Source organism: Myotis myotis, unplaced genomic scaffold (assembly GCF_014108235.1).
Source record: "Myotis myotis isolate mMyoMyo1 unplaced genomic scaffold, mMyoMyo1.p scaffold_m19_p_11, whole genome shotgun sequence".
In the NCBI taxonomy this organism is placed as follows: Eukaryota; Metazoa; Chordata; class Mammalia; order Chiroptera; family Vespertilionidae; genus Myotis; species Myotis myotis.
Genome location: NW_023416315.1, coordinates 15375774 through 15398506, shown reverse-complemented (window position 1 = coordinate 15398506; position 22733 = coordinate 15375774). Strand labels below are relative to the sequence as shown.

Genomic DNA, 22733 nt, shown 5'->3' with positions numbered 1-22733 from the left:
TCCAGTACCTCGCAGATCTGAGGAATATAGTTCTCCTTGAAGTAATTTCTCAGCCAGGGGCTGGCATTGCGTAGGGAGGCCATGGCAAGAGGCTCCACTGAAACTGCGCTCCCGGCCTCCTCTCCTCGCTGGGGCGGCGGGCAGGTGCCGAGCGGGAGTCAGGGCCTCTAGAGCGTCCCGACGTTGCCCCGGCAACCGCGGGCCGGGTGGGCGGGGCGCTGGGGGCGGGGTGGGCGGGGGCCAGCTGGGAGGGGGGCGGGCTTCGGGCCGGGCGGCCCGGGCCTGGGAGGAGGTCCTGGGGAGCCCATCCCGGGCATTGGCAGGCCCCTGTGCCCCCCTCGGGTCCCACAGGGTGCGGTGCTCCACGGAGGCAGGCCCGCCCCCCGCCCCTCGTTCCATCCTGGGGGAGCCGCCGGGATGTGTCGTGGCCGGAGGGGGCGGTTTTGCTCCGTTCGCAGCGCCGTTTCCGAGAGGCGGAGCTCCGACTCCCATTTCCTCTCTCCCCCGGCGGTTCGGCTGCAGCTCCGGCGGCTGCGCGACCCGCTGGCTTCGCAGACTCCGGCGCCGGCGCCCACGAGCCCCCGCGCTGCGCCCCGGCCCCCGCGGCAGCATGGGCGGCGCCCGGGACGCGGGCTGGGTGGCGGCGGGCCTGCTCCTCGGGGCGGGCGCCTGCTACTGCATCTACCGGCTCACGCGGGGGCAGCGGCGGGGCGGCCCGGGGCTGCGGCTGCGTCCCTCCCGGTCCGCAGGTGAGGCTCCGGGAACCGGGGGGCCGGGGGGACCGGGGCTGGCCCAGGGGTAGGTGTTGCCGAAGATGCCGCAGCGCCCACGGCTTCCCTGTGCTCGCGGTGGGGACCGCCGCCGGGGCGGGCGGGAGGCCCGGGTGCAGAGGGTGGGTCGTCCACTTGCTTGGGGTGCGGTTCTGAGCCGCGTCCCTGCCTCCACTTCTTGGTTCAAAATCCTGGGGTGAAAAAATTGCGAAACTTTCTGCCGGAGTCCGGCGTCGCAGCTGAGGATTCCATTTCTCAAAAGCACGTTGGTTGCTTCTCACGGTGAAGCTCGCTTCCGGCCTTTGTGTTACCAGAGGGATTCCCCCGACTGTGGACGGGGTGTCGCGGGGCCCGGAGCGGTCGGTGAGGTTCTGGTGCAGCTCGTTCCCCGGGAAGACAGGACGTCCGAGGGGCAGTGCCGCCTGGACACCGCCCGGCCCTGGGAGGGGAGGCGCCTTGCTCTCCGTGGTCCAGGGGTCTGCAGCCCAGGGATGCTGGAGACGGTGCAGACCCCGCTGTTTCAAAATGGAACCGTTGCCTGCTGGCGGGCAAGGACTGGCACAGGATTAGGTTTCTGTCCAGAAGTGGAAAGCTGCATTCAGGATTCCGACGATTTGCGGAATGTTTCCGGTCATGGAAGCTGTGAGGGAAATCATTCAAATCACCTGCCAACCAAGAAACGCCTCTCTCCAAACGAAGAACTAAGTAGCTTTATCATAGAATGAGCACTCCGCTAGATTGCTACCCCTATCGCAGGCGATCTGCTACTAGGATTGCAAAGACAAAGAGTCCTCGCCTCTTTGTGTACCCAGATGTAACCTATTCATATTACGTGTATGTTCTCAAGATCAACAGCTTGTCCTTAGGAGGACCTGACCGCAGCATTTGCCCCGGGGACTGCAGGGAAGCCCACCTCCCCATAGTGCACCCTAAGTGCACGGGTAGTTGGGGTGGCTCTTTGTGTTAGCTTTTATCCTGAGGGAAAATAAGACGTCGCAGTATCTGTTTGATAAGCCGGTGGTTGCAACATGGAGCCAGATGCCAAGCCTAAACTCAGAGACGAGATCAGCTCCATCTGGTGTTCCTTGGTGTTTACATTTTCTTGTTTTCATATATTTTATTGATTTTTTACAGAGAGGAAAGGGAGAGCTATAGAGAGTTAGAAATATCGATCAGCTGCCTCCTGCACGTCCCCTACTGGGGATGTGCCTGCAATCAAGGTACATGCCCTTGATCGGAATCAAACCTGAGACCCTCCAGTCTGCAGGCCAACGCTCTATCCACTGAGCCAAACCGGCCAGGGCTACATTTTCTTTATTTGTCTTTAGTTTTATTGTTGAAAGTATTACATATGTCTCCCTTTTCCCCCATTGACCCCTTCTAGCCCACCCCCAGCCCAGGCCTTCACCAACCTATTGTCTGTGTCCATGGGTTATGCATATATGCATACAAGTTCTTTGGGTGAAACAGATAATCCCAAAGCCACTAAGAAAGACTTTATTGGATTGCAAGAGGCTTACTTACCTTTTAAAAAGATGTATATTTATGTCAGAGACATAAAGGAATTACAAGTTTGCTCAAGGAAATGCTGTAAGAAAGGGGAGTGGATGGGGAGGTCTCTTTCCCCTTTTCCACAAAGGAAAGCTCTTTTTAAAGATGTGCATTTATACTTCTTTACAAAGCCTAACATGTTGTCTTTGTGTCAGAGATGTTTCTGTGTAAGTAATTGATCTGTTGGCCTGGACTCATACTTCTCACTTATTCTGATGAAGACTGACAAAGTCTTACTTTTCTGTTGTTTTCTTAATCCTCATATGAGGATATTTCTTCCATTGATTTTTAGAGAAAGTGGAAGGAAGGGGGGAGAGAAACATAGATTGGCTGCCTCCTCAACGTGCCCAGACTGGGTACGGGGATCGAGCCTGCAGCCAAGGTACTTGCCCCCAGAATCAAACCCTTGACCAGAGTCAAACCCATGATTCTGCAGTCCGTGGGTGGCCACTCTGACCACTGAGCCAGACCAGCTAGTGCCAAAGTCTTACTTTTTTAAACTTAATTTTATCGTTTCCCAAAATCACCATTACCTTAGGTCAGGAAGCTTACAAAGTAAGTTGCTCACAGTATCTTCTTCCTGAAGCTACACCTTTGTCTTTGAATAACACTGAGAAAAACCCATTTTGTCAGCATCATTCTTAAATTTTTAGAAGGTGATTTTTTTAAATTGAGGCTACAATTAGCATATAACATTCTTTATATATATATGTATGTATATATATATAATCAATATATACATATATCAAATTACAGTCATTTGATTTATGTATATATTGCAAAATGATCACTACAATAAGTTTATTGACACTCATCGCCATACAGTTACAATTTTTTTTCCTTGGGGTGAGAACTTTTAAGACTTAACTCTCTTAGCAATTTTCAAGTATATATAGAGTATTGTTAATTAGGTATGCGCCCTGACAGGGAACCAAATCCGCAACCTTTTGGTGTACAAGTCCATGTGCCAATAAACTGGGCCACCCGGCTAGGGCTACTTAATTATTTTAATTACAGCAGTAACATATGTTTGTTGTTTTTTTTATTTTTTTTTTAATATATTTTATTGATTTTTTTACAGAGAGGAAGGAAGAGAGAGAGAGAGAGTTAGAAACATCGATGAGAGAGAAACATCGATCAGCTGCCTCCTGCACATCTCCTACTGGGGATATGCTCACAATCAAGGTACATGCCCTTGACCGGAATCGAACCTGGGACCTTTCAGTCTGCAGGCCGAGGCTCTATCCACTGAGCCAAACCGGTTTCGGCATGTTTGTTGTTTTTAAAAAAATCAGAAAATACTTATTAGCACAGGGTGGAAAATAAGTCACTTTTAACCCCAGCACCCAAAGATAACCTCCTATAATAATTTGGTACATGTTTTTAAAAAGAAAAAGTACAAATGTGACATAATATAGTACCTATTTTGTATAACCCTTCTCTTCCCCCACCTCCAATAGTGTAGTGTGGACACATGCATTGTCTGACCTATAATCCTAGTTTTACTTTTAAGGAATTGTTCTATGTTTATAATACAATAATCCATATAATAAAAGGGTAATATGCTAATTAGACCGACATCCTTCCGGATGTCATTCCAGATGTCCTTCCTGATGAAGCCGGGCCGGAGGGAAGCCAGCCCAGGTCCCAGGTCCCAGGTCCTGGGTGCCGGAGGGAAGCCAGTGCTAGCAGCTGGGGAAAGGAAGGCCTACTCTTGCATGAATTTTCATGCATCGGGCCGCTAGTCAGTCTCCCTCTCTCTCTCTCTCTCTCTCTCTCTCTCTCTATATATATATATATATATATATATAAATGGCTAAGTGACCAACCATACATGCATCCGACTGTCCGACCGACCGGTACATATGACACGCACTGGCAATTTAAAAATAAGCATTGACTCGTACATGCACAATACATATAAAGCTCTCGCTGGCGCCAATCAGACAGAGTAAGAATTTTCCGACCTGAACCCGTTTTTGGACATGGTCAGTTATATGTTGCTTTCTCTCGAGTTCAAAGAGCATGTGACATTAAAGTTAAAGTTGCAAATACTTCATCATAAGGGAAATTAGTCAAGCTTTCTGAAAGTGTTTTTACTATTAATGTGGTATACACAGATATTAGAATAAGTTTAATCAATTTATTAGTCATTGTTTTTATCAATGTTTTTATATCATGTTTTTGTTTTCATATCGTCTTTATTGTGTTGTTGTTTATTAGTCAATTTATATATCATTTTCATATACATTTTACTAATTTTCTTTCATCTCTGACACTTCTATTATAGAGAAAGGGCAAATAGTGATATTAAAATATTTCTTCTAATTAAATTCCTTTCAATGTGCATGAATCCATGCACCGGACCACTAGTGTTGTAAAAATCGTTTTCATTTCTGCAAAGAGGATCTTTTTTTTCCTTGAGGTTAAAAGCTATAATTCTAAAAGTCACTGAGCAGACCCAGCATCTGACTGTTCTGGCATTTCCTCAAATGACAGCTTTGCCTTTGTCTTCGCCACAGCAGATCAGGACACCTATCGAGCCTCACAGTCAGCAATGCCTTGTTCATATAAACCAAACAAAAGTGCCACACCAGAAACACGATTGGGTTCCTCCCATAACTCTCTCCTGCCAGAGGTGCCCTTAAAATTGTGATCAGAAAAGGTCTGCTTCATGCAAATCACATTCCTATGGGCAAATGTTTCATTGGATTGGTGTACCTGATTTTTTTAAGAAACAGAAAATGCAGTTGGCATTAAGGTTATATATTATTTGCATGCAGTGTCTTTTTTTATGTATATATATTTTATTGATTTTTTACAGAGAGGAAGGGAGAGAGTAGAGAGTTAGAAACATCGATGAGAGAGAAACATCGATCAGCTGCCTCCTGCACATCTCCTACTGGGGATATGCCCGCAACCCAGGTACATGCCCTTGACCGGAATCGAACCTGGGACCTTTCAGTCTGCAGGCCGACGCTCTATCCACTGAGCCAAACCGGTTTCGGCGGCATGCAGTGTCTTACTAAAAAAAAAAAAATACCATCTGTAGATTACAATAGTATCGTCTTCCCAGGGTTACTTGAGGATTATATCAGACAAAACGCATAAAGTGCTTAACTCCATGCCTGGCATCAGAGCATTCACTACTGTGGTAAAAATTTTTTAATCTGGTATTGATTTTAGGTGAACTTTATATCATTTTCTTTTTATGCAGAAGACTTAACCAATGGCTCATATGATGATGTCCTAAATGCTGAACAACTTCAGAAACTCCTTTATCTGCTTGAGTTAACGGAGGATCCTGCGATCATTGAAAGAGCGTTGGTCACTCTGGGTAACAATGCAGCCTTTTCCGCTAACCAGGTGAGTACCCTGTCTGGGCACACAGGCTCCTCCCATCCTTACCCACCGCGGGATGGCGACCCTGCGGAGTTACAGCCTCCATTTCCTCACCTACAGACTGTGACTACTTACACCTGCAGCAGCTTAAAGACCTGTAATTATTAATCTGCTTCTACATCCCTATGAAGCCGGTCACAGGTATCACATTCGTAATAAGCGTATCTAACATTAGCATTGCGTGGCCTTTTAAATTATTTCACACTCAGCAGTAGAACAATGAAAGCCTCTAACATTTAAGTACACGCTTTACGCTGTAATAACTCTTACGAGGATGGTTCTGGTGCAGGCTGTCCCCGGATCACTCCGACAACCACTAACCAGGGTAAACAGCTTATAAGACTAAAGAGCTTAATTTGAATGCTTTCATCTCTGACCCCATGAAGAAAGAGTAGAAAAATTTTTAGTTATTATTTTCAGCTAGTGCCCCTTTTTAACATGTAATGAATGCAAAATTAATTGGAATTTTATACTTTATTTCAGTCCAGTTTTCTTCAGTAAGGCAAGGTTTACTATAAAGCTCTAGAAATTTAAAATGAAATAGAATATTTGTGTATTGCTCACATTCTTTCAGTCGCAAGTGACAGAACCCAGCTTAAATTATTTTAAACCAGAAAGGGGAAATATTGAGCTCCGTTAACTTGGACATCCAAGAATAGCGCTGGTTTCAGGCACGAGTGAATACCGTTCAAGACGATGGAAAGTGTTACCGGAGCTCGCTGCTCTCTGTCTTCTGTCTTTGCTTACTCCTGCTTCTTTTTGTGTGCTGGTCTTTGTGTCTCTGGCTGCAAAGAGGTTTCCTTCACAGGGACGGAAACAAAGCCACTGGCCTCTGAAGCCTTCATCCCTATAGCTCATAGTCCAGGAGGTGGAGTTGCTGTGCTAGGGTCAAGCCTCTGGGTCAAGGCCCCATGGACCATGATTAGCGAGGCCTGGCTCGCAGAAGCATCCTGCAGCCATACTGCAGGGATGGATATGAACACAGCGGACCAGCAGTCCCACCAGGGACTGTATGGGATAGAGGAGGTGCCATGTCTGCCCCCGGGGAAAGAGGGGTGCCAGGCAATCAGAAATAACAGAGAATAATTTATTGGCATGCCTGTATTGGGATATTTCTGATGCCATAGTTTTATATCTCTCTGAAACAAACTGTACTCAAGTGGGTCAATGGCCACTGGCAAATCAGTGCTTTCTTGGATAATGAGAGTTAGTGCCCCTCATCGTTAATTATAGTGCCTTGATCTGCTTTAGCCCGGGGGGAGGGGGCGGGGTGTGCTGTTTTCTAGTAACAGTAACCACACGTTTTTGGGGAAGAACCTGGAACTGCAGAGGGAAGGTTTTTTCCCTCTCCATGCTGTGCCCACCCTTAACAACAGAATAAGGGTATTGGGCTGTTGGTAAATATGACAGTAATCATTTTCAGCCTGTGTTTCTTATAACAGTTGAAGCAGTTGTACAGCTCATCGTCAGGGCCAAAGGCACATAGTATCATAGTGTTGCAATTGATTGTGAGAAATTCCCGAGTTAATTTTCCTCTGAAGATTTGGGAACCATTTGTCAAACTGTGGCACTTCAGTTCTGCAAGATGTTAATAGCTGTCTCTGCCATCACTTCCACCCTGGAAAATGACGCTCTTTTTGTATACAGTTCATAGACATACAGTGGACTCTTGAACAGTAAGAGGGTTAGGAGCACCAACCTCCGTACAGTTGAAAATCTGCAAATAACTTTTGATACCCCCAGAACTTAGCTACTAATAGCCTACTGTTGGCCCAAAGCCTTACTGGTAACATAAACAGTCGATTAACACATATTTTGCTATATGTATTATATACTGTATTCTTAAAATAAGGCAATATAGAGAAAAGAAAATGTCATTAAAATAATAAGGAAGATTGGATGTGGAGAGAGCAGAGTGCCTGAAAAATGGCTCCTCTGTGTATAGCACATCCAACAGCAAGTTGGGCTTACTCTCACAGGTGGCAGGACACCATGACCTTCCTGTGACATTACGCCCTATATAATAATAATAATAATAATAATAATAATAATGGCCAAACCGGTTTGGCTCAGTGGATAGAGCGTCGGCCTGCGGACTCAAGGGTCCCGGGTTCGATTCCGGTCAAGGGCATGTACCTTGGTTGCAGGCACGTCCCCACTGGGGGGCATGCAGGAGGCAGCTGATCGATCTCTCTCATCGATGTTTCTGACTTTCTATCCCTCTCCCTTCTTCTCTGTAAAAAATCAATAAAATATATTTAAAAAAAAAAATAAATAATAATAATAATAATAATAATGATGATGAAGGGAAAATACAGTTATAGAATTTACTGAAAAAATTCCATGTATAAGTGGACCCATGCATTTCAAACCCGTGCTGTTCAGAATTCAGTTGTACTGTATTCAGTACCCCCTCTTGGAGCTCCCAGTGCACATGAACATTAATGCATCACAAGAAGGAAATATGTTTACTCTTATTATACCCAAAGTCTCTCACACTTGCTTAACCATAAGACCTCCCCTTTTTAAAATGGAACACCCATTAACATCTGGAACATCCATGAACATCTTGAGGGCTTGGTATCCCAAAGAATATATTTTAACAAAACACTGCTTTAGTATTCTAAATCATATTTTTATAAATTTGCCTGTGTAGAGGTGATATAACTTATTTCAAACTGAAATAATTTTGTTTGTAAATTGCTTTGAGATCATTATAATAACTGTGCAAATCTTTATCGCCATGCAATAGTTTAAATAATTACATCTTAATTTTATTTTCAGTTGATTTCTTTTTTCTTTTTTTTTTTTTTTTTTTTTTTTATTGCTTAAAGTATTACAAAGGGTATTACATATGTGTCCATTTTATCCCCCCGCCCTAGACAGTCCCCTAGCCTCCCCTATCCCCCAATGTCTTATGTCCACTGGTTATGCTTCTATGCATGCATACATCAGTTGATTTCTTTACCTATTATATTATGGATGGTAAATTTTTTAAATAGGAATTATGGGTTGTATATAGGAAAGATATTTCCAAAGAGTCGTTAATTTTTTATTTGTGTTTGTGGATGCAAAGAAGTCAATGTAGGGGGCTACAGACTGAATTTATGGTGCTGTTTTTCCCCCTCTTAGGTTATTATTCGTGAATTGGGTGGTATTCCTATTGTTGGAAGCAAAATCAAGGATCCCAACCACAGTATTAAAGAGAAGGCTTTAAATGCACTGAGTAACCTGAGTGTGAATGTTGAAAATCAAATCAAGATAAAGGTAAGCTATCTAAAATCACAAATGTGTAAGGTTATTGATAAATGAAAGAGAAAACAATGACAAGGTCAGTAATAAAATGTTAGTCGACTACCCTTTATAATGTTGTGGCCAAGAATTACCCTTTTTCCCCAGCTTTATTGAGATATAATTGACATATAACGCTGTGCGAGTTTAAGGTGTAGAGAGTGATGATTGGATACATACATACATTACAAAATGATGACCACCATAGTGTTAGCTAACACCTCCATCATCTCACATAGTTACCTTCTTTTTCCTGTGGTAAGAACATCTAAAATCTAGTCTTTTAGCAACTTTCAGGTATACAAGGGCTGCGAGTTGGACATGCTTGCACTAGAGTATTACTATAGTCGCCTTGCTGTATGTAGATCCCCAGAATTCATTCATCTTATAACTGGAAGTTTGTACCCTTTGACCAACATCTCCCCATTTCTCCCACCCACAGCACCTGGCAACCACCTGCTACTCTGTTTCTAGGAGTTAGGCTTTTTCAGATTCTGTATATAAATGAGATCATTCAGTATTTGTCTTTCTCTGTTTGACTTATTTCACTTCATATAATGTACCCAGATTCCATCCCTGTGGCAAATGGCAGGATTTCATTCTCTTTAATGGCTGAGTAATATTCCGTTGTGTGTATCACGTCTTCTTGATCCATTTGTCAACAGACACTTAGGTTGTTTCTCTCTCTGGTTATTGTGAATAATGCTCCAGTGCGCGTGGGGACATAGCTTTCTCTTCGAGATAGTGATTTCGTTCCCTTCAGATAAATACTCAGAAGTGGAACTGCTGGATCGTATGGTAGTTCTATTTTTAATTTCTTGAGGAACCTCCATACTGTTTTCTGTAGTGGCTGCACCAGTTTACATTCCCACCAACACTGCACAGGGATGGTTTTTCTCTCCATCATTGCCACTTTTTGTTTGTTGGTTGATTGATTGATGACTGGTTAATTTAAAGAAAAAAAATTTTTAACCCTCACCTGAGATTATGCCTTTTCATCAATTCTAGAGAGAGAGGAAGGGAAGGGGAAACAGAGAGAAATGTCGATTGGTTGTCTCCCTCATACGGCCTGACTGGGAATCGAACCAGAGACCCTCTGTGCACAGACAGTGCTCTATCCTTGGAACCACTGGCCAGGCTATTGGTTTACTAATGACGGCCATTCTGACAAGTGTGAGGTGACATCTCATTGTGGTTTTGATTTGCATTTCCCTGGTGATTAGTGATGTTGAGCATCTTTTCCTGAACTTAGTGACCATGTATATCTCTCCTTTGGAATAATGTCTGCCCATTAATGGGTAAAATAAGGCGGAGGAGGGAGGGATCTAAACCAGCCAGTAAGAGATGCAGTGAGTTTTTGAATTTGGGGATTCAGTTTAATCCAAGTAGTAAAGGAACCAGGCCGGAGTCAAATAACATCAAAAGATAGAAATAACAAATTAAGAAATTATGTTAATTCAACATTTATTGAGCTCCTGATCTGTGGTACAGAGCTAAGAAATGAACATAATTAACATCTTTTTTAAGAAAGTTAGACGGAAAGATAAGGCAAGTAATCAAGGCAGAACACGAAGTACTTTAAGGAAAAATGTAACTAAAAACATCGTTGAGTACATAGAAAGGGGAGATCTCATCAAAGTTTCTGTAAAAGGTAGATTACAACCTGGCTCTTAAAGTCTAAGTTTTCTACAGGTAGAGTTGGGGAGGAGGGAATTCCAGGAGAAAGGAATGAGCTAAGGTGGGCACAGCTCCAGAAATAACTGAGCTGCCCATTTGGTAATCTCGTTGCTAGAACTGAAATGGCAAAAGGTTCCGACACAATAGGGATGTAAATACCCAACACATTTTAGGAAATGCTTTGAGAGACATCACTATCTGACATAAATATGACTTATAAGAGCTAAGGAAATGCTGTGGTTTTTTTTAAAGGAATGATGTGTGATGAAATTGTGACCCAAGAGAGCCAGTTGACTTGTAAACATCATTTAGATCTTGAAACTAGATTAAAAATTTAATCTCTCTTTGCTTTACTACCATTGCTTTAGTTTCTGTGGTAACATGGATACTACCTGGGTATTATTTAAATGTTAAATTTCTTAGCATTTATATTAGGAATTTTTCTTACCAGTTAGAATGTTTGGTGGAATTCAGATTTAGTTGGGTGAATACCAATTATCTGAGAGAGAGAATTTTTCCAAGGTGGAAAGACCATGGCCAGACATAGAAAATAGAGTTCAAAAAACTTTCCATCACACTGCGTTTAGTTCTGTTACGTGTGAAATAGGAGTACTGCCGGCATTGCATTATTTTTTGCCAGTGGTGGTTAATAATATTATGAAGGAGTAGTTCAGATACGTTCCCCTAGGCATATATGAACCTTGGGCCATATATAGTTTTGCTTATTTTTGATAGGACTAACTATAAAGCAAAATTCTATTTTACTCTCCCCTCACCTTCTTTACTCTTTTACTTCTTAATGTACCTCCTAGACCAGTGATGGCGAACCTATGACACGCGTGTCAGAGGTGACACGCGAGCTCATTTTTTTTGGTTGCTTTTTCTTTGTTAAATGGCATTTAAATATATAAAATAAATATCAAAAATATAAGTCTTTGTTTTACTATGGTTGCAAATATCAAAAAATTTCTGCATGTGACACGTCACCAGAGTTAAGTTAGGGTTTTTCAAAATGCTGACACGCCGAGCTCAAAAGGTTCGCCGTCACTGCCCTAGACCCTATGTGAAGGTGCTTAACCATGGTACAAAGAGACTTCACACATGTTCCTCCTTAATTCTGTTGTGCTCAGAACAGTTGACTCACTATGCAGAAACTTACTGTTAAATAGAAAAACTTTGGAGATCCTAAGATGCTCACTTTTTCCCCCCACCTCCAGGTATACGTCAGTCAAGTCTGTGAGGATGTCTTCTCTGGCCCCCTGAACTCCCCTGTGCAGTTGGCGGGACTGAGATTGCTAACAAACATGACAGTTACCAACGACCATCAGCATATGTTTACCAATTACATTACAGACCTGTTCCAAGTGTTGCTTGCAGGAAATGGAACCACCAAGGTACGCAGGAAACGGTGATTACTTCAAGTACAAAGAGCTATCGCATCAAGTTTATAAGATTGGAATTGAATTTTCAAGTCCCTCAAAAGAGAAAGTTAAAGTTTATTAAAAACCCTTACATGGGTCCAAGAAAGTAAATTAGTTTTATCCCCTAATACGAATTTCAAAATTAACTTGTGAAAATAATATATTTTGGTTATCAATAGATTGGTATTTATTTGGTTTTCTGCACACCAGTTTACCTTCTACTGAAGGTGGCTAGCTTCCCTCCCCCACCCCACCCCAATGGCGTCTTCGAGTGATAGTGCTGGTGAATTGAATTTTTGCTTACCTTGGGCTTAACAAAACATATTTTTGGTTCAGCCATTATTGGTTGAAAAATCTTTTTAATACTACTCTTAAGTTTTAGTAATGGATGTTGCAGTGCTTCACTTTGACCTGTTAGGTAGACATAGGAAGCAATAGGTTGAGGTGAATTAAGTAGACTCTCAAGAGACACCCTATGAAAGTTCCTTAAGCAACCCCTCATACTAGTGTGTATTCTTATCAAGTGCCATTTTTTAAGAAATAGCATAAAAACAGAAGGCAGATTAATCAGAGTTTCTGGTTTGTGGGGTTGACCCATCAGTGTTTTACTGTGTTAGTCTCTGTTCTCTGAACAGTTGACATAAAAATGCACAAGCATTTTATTGTTTGTTTGTTTTTAAATTGCCACCTGAGGATATTTCCATTGACTTTATAGAAAAAGGAAGGGAGAGAGAGGGAAGCATGTGCGAGAGAAACTGATTGGTTGCCTCCCTACTTGCCCCTGCTGGGGATCAAGCCTAGGTCTGTGCCCTGACCAGGAATCAAGCCCGAAGCCCTCTTGGAGCACAGGACGTTGCTCAACCAACTGAGCCGCACTGGCTGGGCAAACACACAAGCATTTTAGAAGAACTGGATGTGATGCCAGACTCCAAATACACAGTGTCACTGAAGTGATTTCTGCGGTTATCAAATCGTGATCACAGCTGAGCCCCATTATAATCCTTTTAAAGTTTGACCTGAGATGTTTTTATGTGGGCTTTCCATATTTCCAGCAGCCAAACTTCTTTGGATGTACCCAAAGGCATTCAAAATTAAATGTAATAATCGTAATAGTAATATCTTAACAATATTGCTTCATCCATTGACAATTTCCAAAATGCATGCACCCATCAGCATCTCTCTCTCTCCAGGAGACCAAGGTAACTTCCAGCCCCTGGGGCCCTGTGGAAACTCCCTTCCCTCGCCCCCGTGGCCTGGCAGCTGTAGGAAAAATCCTTCCTCCGCCTCTCTCTGCAGCTGCCTTACCCCAAACCCCAGAGGAACACTGGAGTTCAGAGCCAGGCGAGTCTGACCTTGGGGCTGTAAAGATCGGTCTCAGACGTGGTCTATGTTTTAATATATTTTATGACTTCTTAAAAGGTGACTCACGCCCTGGCCGCTGTGGCTACTTGGTTGGAGCATTGTCCCATACACACAAAAGATTGTGGATTTGATCCCAGGTTTCAGATTCAATCCCTGGTCAGAGCACACATGTGAGGCAACCAACTGGTCCATGTTTCTCTCTCTAAATAATCAATAAAACATGTCTTTGGGTAAGAATTATTTAAAAAAAAAAAAAAAAAAAAAAAAAAGGTGACACACACCACAATAGTATGTTGTTCTATTTCTGTTTTTCCATTACTGTGCCTAGTACAATATTTCTGGAATAGAAAATTGGCTTTTATGGTCTGTCTGGGAATCTAACCACCAATTATAACATTGTTTTTCTCCTTAAAAAAAAAAAAAGAATTTAAAGTTTCAGCTTGCAAACTAACTTTTGGATAATAATCCATTTGTAAGTGGGAAATTGTATCCATTTTAGATATTTCCTTGGTAAGTAACCACCAAAATGACTTTGTTTTCATCATATTTTTAATAAGTGATCTCATGCACTCTAATAACCTTTTGGGTATAACAGTGATCCCTAACTAAACAGGAATAGTGGAAGATGAATGTACATAAACTGCTCCATCTCCAGTGAGAGCAAAGAAAACTACTGGCCTCAGAGAAGTGACCCAGAGCCCACTACGAGATGGCACCTGTGATAAGAGGCAGAGACTTAATGTGGTTTCAAACCAAAATACATACTGTGTTCTTTGGTGTGGGTTTTTTTGTTTTGTTTTGTTTTTTCCATGTCATCTCTCTTCTACAGAGCATAGCAACGTGGAATTTTAGTTCAGGATACTGTATGCTGCTGCAGTTATTATTTCTGGTGTAAATCTGCCCTCATTGACAACTAAGGGCCTTTTAGATCCTGTTGACTTCATCCAAGCTTATTTCATAGTTTTGGGGCCACCCTATTTCAGAACTCTGGTCCCAGTTTTCTTAATCAAAACTTCAGTGAAGTTGGAGACGAGTGTTTATTCCTAACACTTTCTATCAGTGTCGCTGGCAGCCAGGTGGGCCACCCAGACCTGACAGTGACTCTAGGAAATGCACTAAAGAAAAAGGTCAGAAGTTGTCTTTGCTCTTTCACTTTAAAAGGCTGTAATTTTACAAAGGATGTCTGTCTGGAAAACATGATCTCCACATATACAAGAAACTGTTACCCGTGGTTTCCACTGGGAGTGCAGTAGGCAGATAGGATGGTGGCTTTTGTTTTTACCTTGTTCTTCTGCACTGTTTGAAATTTATCATGATCATTAATTTTATTTTTAAAAATTTAAGGAAAATAAAGTTTAATATCAATATTTTAGTTTTCCACTGCATAATTTTTAATAGTTGATTAAAAAATAAATTAAGCTAAGTCATATATTCTCCTCCTTGATTAACAAATTAGTATGTTCAACGTGTTCAAAGGAATATATCAATATGTACGATCTGTATATATAAAAGCCTAAGCGACCATTTGTTTGACTGATAGCTATGACACGTACTGACCACCAGGGGGCAGACGCTCAATGCACAGGCAGGAAACATGGAACAGACTGATGAATCTCAGAGAGAAGGGGGGAGGGCAGGAAGAGATTAACCAAAGATCTTATATGCATGGATTCGTGCACCAGTGGGGTCCCTCAGTCTGGCCTGCAGGGATCGGGCGAAAACCGGCAGTCCAACATCCCCTGAGGGGTCCTGGATTGTGAGAGGGTGCAGGCCAGGCCGCAGAACCAGGCCTCTAGTAAGTACATAAAGACCAGGGAGAAAATACCAAAACTTAATAGTGATCATTTCTGGTCATGGAAATATGGGTGAATTTCCTTTTTGTGTTTTTCTATCTTCTTTGCTAATATTCTCTAGTAAACACATAATGCCTTTGTAATCAAAGAAAGTTTTGTAAAATACACATCTGGTTCCTTTCGGGTCTAGTAGAGAGCACATTTGTCACCGTTTCCTGACTTCAGAACCCCCTCCCTGCTCCTCACTCTCATTTCAAATATCTTGTAGGAAGTACAGTTTTATTTGACCTTTGTTTTTAAAGTAGGAATTCTATTTTAATTTTTTTATTACTAAGTTTTCAGTTAGGAGTGCTGATTTTTTAGCTACTTGCCTGTAAGTTAACATTTATTTGCTGATTATTTCTATCACTGCCTATTTAAATGATTATAAAGCATTTTCACATTAAAAAAGTAAATTCAAAGATTCATTGTGACCTACTAAGAAGAAAAGGGCCATATTGTTATTTATTTAATCTTGGTAACCAAATTGTTTTTAAATTTTCATACTTTAAATAGAAATAAACTGAACTTTGAAAGATTCCTTTTTGTTCCAAAGATCATATTTCACCTAACAGTAATCATAATACAATTTATGTAACACATGTTAAACCTACCATCTGTTAGATATGCATGTAGGTGGGAGTGAATATTGTCTTCACAATTTTCTCCCTATCTCCCTAACAAGGTAATTGGAAAAATTTGGTTTAAATAACACAAGTGCTCTGAGACCTGTGCCAGGTGTTGGGGGGCAGGAGTGGGTGTGGGTAGGGAGGGAGCGATCCCTTTTACATAAGATGAATTGAGAGCCTCCATGGAGTAAGAGAATTTGAGCCAGACCTTGAAGCATAGGCAGTGCTTTAAAATGTGATGTGGCGAGAGGACAGGGAGAGAAAAATTCATGCCAACTGAAGTGTCTCAAATAAACCAATGTTGTTCTTAATTTCAGGTTCAAGTTTTAAAACTGCTGTTGAATTTGTCTGAAAATCCAGCCATGACTGAAGGACTACTTGGTGCCCAAGTAAATAGCTTACATGTTTGTTTTGTAAATATACAAATGTGTAGATTTGGACAGATAGATCTGGATGGATTTATCCCTTTTAAAATGCTAACAGGGATCATCTCTGAGGAGCAATATTGTGTTATGTTTCTTCTTTGGTTCTTTTTGCCTACCTGAATTCCCCAAACTTTTTGTAAGGAGCATATTTTACTTTTAAAATTTGTTTTTGAAAAGGTCTCCCTAGTAAAAAGAAATAGTAATTTTTCTGTCTCCACCCAGTTTGGGATATACTTGTATCATCACCTCTTTTACACTTGACTTGGTTATGCTCACATGCATCTCTTACCTACGGAAACACTAGTGTGAAAGGCGTTCCCAGCACGCGCCCGATGCTGGGCGAGTGCCGATCCTCCGAGTGAGTACAGGGTGATACGGTGCTTGTCCTCACGGAGCTTACAGTGTAGGGAGGAGACAAAAATATGTAACAGGAGAACAAGACAATTAGAAGATAAGTATTCTGAAGGAAGCAGAGGTGGTGCAGTTAGAACGAACTCAGCTCCTGTGGAAAGAGACCCTGCTCTGTTCACCTGCTCATTATGTGTGCAATGTTTGACGGGTGAATTGAGGAGGCCCCACGAAGACTGTATGATGGACCTTAAAAAAGGAAATGGGTGTTTCCCCAAATGATTATATTCTAGGTTTCCAAGGAAATCATATTTTTCAGCTAAAATATGAAACCTCTTTTTTCCATTAGTATACAGTATGGGGGTACGTAAGATTTTGCATTTATGTTATACAATCGTAGGGATAATGTTCAATGGTAAGATTTTTAAGATGTATTCAACAGTTTTAAAATGAAAATATACATGAAAAATGTTTTCATATATTAAAATACTTATTGTTTCCTTTTCCAGGTGGATTCATCATTCCTTTCCCTTTATGATGGCCACGTGGCAAAGGAGATTCTTCTTCGAGCTCTTACACTATTTCAGAATATAAATAACTGCCTCAAAAAGGAAGGCCACTTAACTGTTCAGCCTACTTTCACTCAAGGTTCATTGTTTTTCCTGTTATATGGAGAAGAATGTGCCCAGAAAATGAGAGCATTAGTTAATCATCATGATGCGGACGTGAAGGAAAAGGTAACAATCATACCCAAATTCTAACTGGTAGGTCATACTTTCCAAAGAGTAATGCAGTCTGGAAGTAACTTCATCTTCAGCTGCTGAATTTAAACAGTAAATGTCAGATTTCATCATTTCCACAGCTAGAACTTGCCATAGTCTTGTGATGTATTTTGGACCATGCTTGTTCTGAAACATTTATTTCCTTTTATTTTGCTCTTTGCTGAGCTACTTTAATTATTTCTTCTACATGAAGTGACAGTGACCTTTTTATATGTAAGCTACTCTTCTGCTGTTTGCTGTGATTAGTACTCACCTGAGAGAGCATTAGTGTGTGATTGTTTCAGAACTGCCACAGGAATGACCTTCTTTTAGTAACAATGAGATCCTGTGCTCTTGAGTCCACCTGCCAGCCTAGCCATACTGCTTTCAGAAGTCTGTTCTAATTATTAAAATCTATTCTAGTCAATGAAAATGGTAAACTTCTCAGAGAAATGTTTCCTACTACTCACCCACTCCCATGCAGTGTGCCAGCATGTAAAGATGCTGTTATAAAATACTGGGATCCATCTAAGTGCCCACCTATGGTCAATTGGTTAAGTCAGTCATCTAGTCTTAAAGAACTAAGTAGATCTGAATGTGCTAATGTGGAAAGACACCCCTGAAATATGAATATTTTTAAATGAAAGCTATTTAGGCTTATATATGGTTAGCCACTTATAGAATGATACTCAAACTCCTGGGTGTGGGACTGTGGAGTGAGGAAATGACTTTTCTATGTTCACGTTCTACTGTTTGAAATTTTTACTGTGGCATAAATTTTATCATAATTTTTTAAATAAAAAGGAAAAGTAACTCACAAGGTTATGTTTTCGCCTATTAATTGATAGTACTTTATTCATTAATTTTCATTCATATTTTACTTAACTAAAATTACATACAATATATGAAAATTTCTCAGCTATTATCTATAATAATATTTTTGCTCCATAAGCTACTATAACAATTCACTGATATATTGAAATTCAGCCAGGTTTTATAATATTCAAGTTCATCACCACCATGCTTAGTATTAAGTAAATAAAAATGCAAGCAGAAGCTTTCCTACTCAAGTATTTAAGGCAAAGCTTTAATAGTACTTTAAATTCCATTGGTAAATACATGGATTTCCACAGGAAGTCAGAATCCTCAAACAGAAAGATGTGTTTTCACAGTTTTCCTGATACAGAACTCAAACTTGGAAGAAATATTTTTACAGTAGAAAAAATTTATTGAGATGAAAACATGTAAATTCCTAAGTGGCTACATTAATGTACATATGATGACTAAGAATAATACTTTTCTTTATCAGTGATACAAGCATAAATATTAATTCCCTGAAAGATACATTTCTTTATGATAATTTTTTAATCTGCCTCCTCATTTACTGAAAATATATATTCAAAATGCACACATTAAAACTGGGCTTTGGTTTCAATGTGCTTTAGCAGCACTGAATTCTAAAACTGCCTCTTTCCTCCTTCTATTAGTGTGAATAAATAATCACATATCCTGGAAATCAGAGCATTGGCCCTGAAATGTCAAAATGCTGGAGAAAGAGGGGGAGTCCTTTTAACTACCCAGAAAGAATTACATAATGAAAATGCACAAGCAGATCTTTATCTCTGTAGATCGTAGCACACCTTGGCTTTTATTAGGTGCGACTTCTAATGGGTGGCTCCATCTCTTGGGCAATGAGGAATGTCAGTGTTCCTCAGTTCCCACAGGAAAAAGGGAAACTGGTAATGTCTCACATTGGTAATGATGCCAGCTAATCAAAGAGGAAAATGAAATTGACTTAGAGGAAGGAGATTAAAAGGTATGACGTACATTAGACTGAATGAAGGGACGAGAATATATTTGTCTTTTTCAATTTTCTTTTTCATTTTGCAGATAAACCCTTCAAAATGTAGACATAAGTAAAAAATAAAATGGGAATAACTCAACAGAGTGAGATTCTATAAGGAGAGATGAAGCTTAATGTACTTCTTAGTAATAAAACATCAAAGTAGAAAGAATGTGAATGGTAATTAAAACTTGTGAGGCAGCCTAGAAATCTGAGGCAGGCCCAATTAAATGGAACTAGCACATAATTGAAGGTGCTTAGAGACCATCAGTTGGTACATGTGAATACAAAAATAATGCTCAGGCATTCGCCAGAGAAGAAATCAAGAGGTACTTAGCTTGTTTCGTAGAGCAGAGGTAAGAGATGAATTTTCCATTCAGCGTGAAACAGAAGGAAGGTGACCACAAAAACATTGGCTGGTATTAGGGCAACACACTCAAAACGAATCCACCACAAACCCAACATCCTGATTCGAAGCTGCTTGCTAAATGCTCCTTTGGAGTGAAAGAAGTTTATGCTTATTCAGTTTTTTTCCTGAAGGTCCATTTTATGGGGAAACTGTTTGTGCTTTAGTGCCCCCAAATCACATACAGTATGTACACAAACATGATATACACATTTCCTTTTGACCAATTTGCATCTTTGTAGATACAAATGCTAAATTTTGATTAAGATCATTTAGATTTGGTTTTGGCTTTCCAAATTTTACAAAATGAATGAGATAAAGTTGCCAATCCTCAGTGTTTAGTGTCCTGATATATACACTGAAATCTGTAACAGGAACAATACATTATCAAAAAAATTAACCTATTTTCAGCTTCCAATTCTACCTGTATGTATTAGGTAAGGGTATCCTAAAAAATCATTTTCTCCCTTATATTTTCAAAGTGCATTTAAAAAAAAATCAATTATTCATAGTTTTTGGAGGTAGCTCAAAATTCTCCTCTTGTTACACATGAGGAAACTCAGGCACAGTGAGCATAGGCTATTGACTTGTTTCAGTAACAGAAAACTCCTTGGTGAAATTAAGTGGCTAACTGTAGCATGCATATATATGTGCTATGGCACCGCCTGGGTAGCATTTGGTGTAAAAAACCTACTTTGATTATTTGTTATGAATAAAGTTCATTTCACTGAGACTATGAATGAGACAGAATGGACCTCCAAATGTATCTAATCAGCTCTCTTCACTAAAGATGGTTCAGAGTAATCAAGTGACTTCAGAGCCCTTAGGACTGAGCCTCAGGTCAGCTGATTCCTCTCTCTCTTTCTCTCTCTCTCTCTCTATATATATTAGTATTCTACACTGGCTTACTAAAAGTAGAATCATGCTGAGGGAATCATTTAATATAAAAATATGACATCTGAATAATGTCAAACATAAAATATAAATCTTATTAATATATTGAGTTAGAGCTAAGAAACCAGAAAAATATGACTGCACAGAGAGAATAAAATTTAATTCAAAGTGCATGGTATATTAACACTTAAGATCTGCATTTAGCTTTGTAAAATATTTCCTTGCAGCTATATTTGTGCTTAGCATCTGACATTTAGATTAAAAATAGAAAATTTCATAAATCACATTCTCATAACCACACTCCCTTATTCTGTCAGGGCTTTTGATTTAGGGATTGTAGGCATGCAATAGAAATATACTGTTCCTTTCTTTTTAAAAATTTGTCTTTACAAATGTAACTTAGCCTAACCTCTTCTATGTTTTTATGCTTAAAAAATATATCACTTAATATTTGGCATGTAAGCTACTCAGAGTAAGAAGTGCTATAAGCATGTGAGAGTCAATTTTATTATTACTCTGGTGTGAATGTAAGAAATACATTTATGTGAGCAGTCCTCTGAAAAATACCTACTTATGTACACAGCCTTGACTAACCTTGCAGAAGGCCCTTAAGAAAAGAACAGGAATGAGTCTTTAAAATCAGTTTTAGCCAATTCATTACTTAACCCATACTTGAACTCTTTGTTTATGTGAACTGGCAATCATATTAGTAAAGTTACTACATAAAACAGAAACTTGCAAATGTAAAGGAAGTTTCCTAATGTAAAAAATCAATCACGTACTTTCAAATTTATATCAAATTTATTTCATTAAAAGCTCCTGTGCTCATATTTATTCAAAGCTTTCATCACTGGTATGTATGTATCTTGATTCTCCATGCTTCAAGACAAAAAAGTCTTCATTCTTAAGTCCATACCTTTCTAGAGCCTCACTCAGTTTCACTGGAGGCTCTAAGTAATGCTGGCAAAGGGCAGAGAGAGGAAAAAGGGGAAAAGGTTAACCATACATGGATTTGGGGGATATTTCAAATAAGAATTCAAACCAAAATGACTAACATGTCTACTTAAAATAATGCCCTTTTCACTGAAGCATTAGCAAATGAGTTCATCACATTTTCTAATACAAGGGTCATTAATGTTAAGTCGATAGAAACATCATACTTACCAATCTATCCAAACACCATGTATGTCAAATTTGGTTCCAACTTAGATTGAACAACATTAAATTGCATGAGATCTGGTCACTATTTCACTACATGAAATTTCAATCTAAATGGAATCAATGCCTAAGATAATATTAGAGAATTAAATATTACCAATATTTTTTAACATAGAAACTTACATTGCAGGAGTGTTGTGTGTGTAAACAAATGCTAGAGAAACCTCTTTGGCTGAAGAAGGGTTGTTATCCTCAAATCCCTAGCCACATACTGACACTGTAGTGTACAGAGCGAAAGAGGGACAGAAATGACAGGTGGAAGGTCCCTTTGTGTGTTCCCCTTTTCAATCTAAAAAAAAAGTGAAGAGAGCACACTGCTGCAGAATGTTTTAACCTATCAAATGTTTTCCAAATAAACTGAAACCACCTGGATATGTTATTCTAACTACTGATTTAAAAGATATTAACAATTAAAAATATGTTTAAAAAAAGATATTTTTAAAAAATCACCTCACCAGTTTTTCTCTTTTGGTCTAAATCTTTACATTGTACAATTGCTACTTTTCCCCTTTATTTCAAATGGATTTCCCCCCAATTTCAATTTTAAAAGCTTGTAAAATGTGGGGGGGAAATCAAACAGTGTCTCATCTAATCACCAGGGGGCGGTCTGCCTCCACCCTTCACACAACCAGCATCCTTTGAGCACCGTACAGTAGTCAGGCCAAGGAACCAAGCAGAACCCTGGAGCTTGCAGTCTAATACAGAGACAGATAAGAAATGAATAAGTAAGAAAATAGTATCTGATCTGAGTGGTTGATATATTCTGGGGACAAAATGTGGGCTAGTGTGGATGTGGAGGTTTCATTTTAAATACAGCAGTCCAAGAAGTTCTCTCTGAGAAGGTGATATCTGAACAAAGACCTGCTGGGACAAGAATGCACAGGGCTTTGCAGGCGATTGTGA

At 40.2% G+C, this 22733-nt stretch overlaps 2 protein-coding genes and 1 non-coding gene across 7 annotated transcripts in view; 2 read left to right on the top strand and 1 right to left on the bottom strand.

Moving 5' to 3' along the window:
- Positions 1–278: 278 nt before the first annotated feature.
- ARMC10 (armadillo repeat containing 10) lies at positions 279–18289 on the top strand. Its single transcript, XM_036327615.1, has 6 exons — positions 279–749; positions 5539–5687; positions 8856–8990; positions 11909–12085; positions 16253–16324; positions 17218–18289. The coding sequence occupies exons 1-6, from the start codon at positions 611–613 to the stop codon at positions 17467–17469; spliced, it is 924 nt and encodes a 307-aa protein (XP_036183508.1). The 5' UTR covers positions 279–610; the 3' UTR covers positions 17470–18289.
- Positions 7620–7747, top strand: LOC118666699. Its single transcript, XR_004971042.1, has one exon. It is a non-coding gene; the product is annotated as a small nucleolar RNA SNORA11 (small nucleolar RNA).
- NAPEPLD (N-acyl phosphatidylethanolamine phospholipase D) overlaps positions 18283–22733 on the bottom strand; it is a 37138-nt gene continuing 32687 nt past the window's right edge. For all 5 annotated transcript variants that reach the window (XM_036327612.1, XM_036327611.1, XM_036327610.1 and 2 more), the window contains exon 5: positions 18283–21572. In XM_036327612.1, coding sequence (XP_036183505.1) covers positions 21444–21572 — 129 coding nt within the window. In that variant the 3' untranslated portion in view covers positions 18283–21443. The remainder of the gene's footprint in view (positions 21573–22733) is intronic.

What these genes read in the sequence shown, in the direction of transcription:
- ARMC10 (XM_036327615.1), top strand. Translation starts at nt 611, where the DNA reads ATGGGCGGCGCCCGGGACGCGGGCTGGGTGGCGGCGGGCCTGCTCCTC. An exon ending in AAAATCAAATCAAGATAAAG is followed by an intron (nt 8,991 to 11,908) that starts GTAAGCTATCTA and finishes CCCCACCTCCAG; the next exon opens with GTATACGTCAGTCAAGTCTG. An exon ending in AAGGACTACTTGGTGCCCAA is followed by an intron (nt 16,325 to 17,217) that starts GTAAATAGCTTA and finishes TTCCTTTTCCAG; the next exon opens with GTGGATTCATCATTCCTTTC.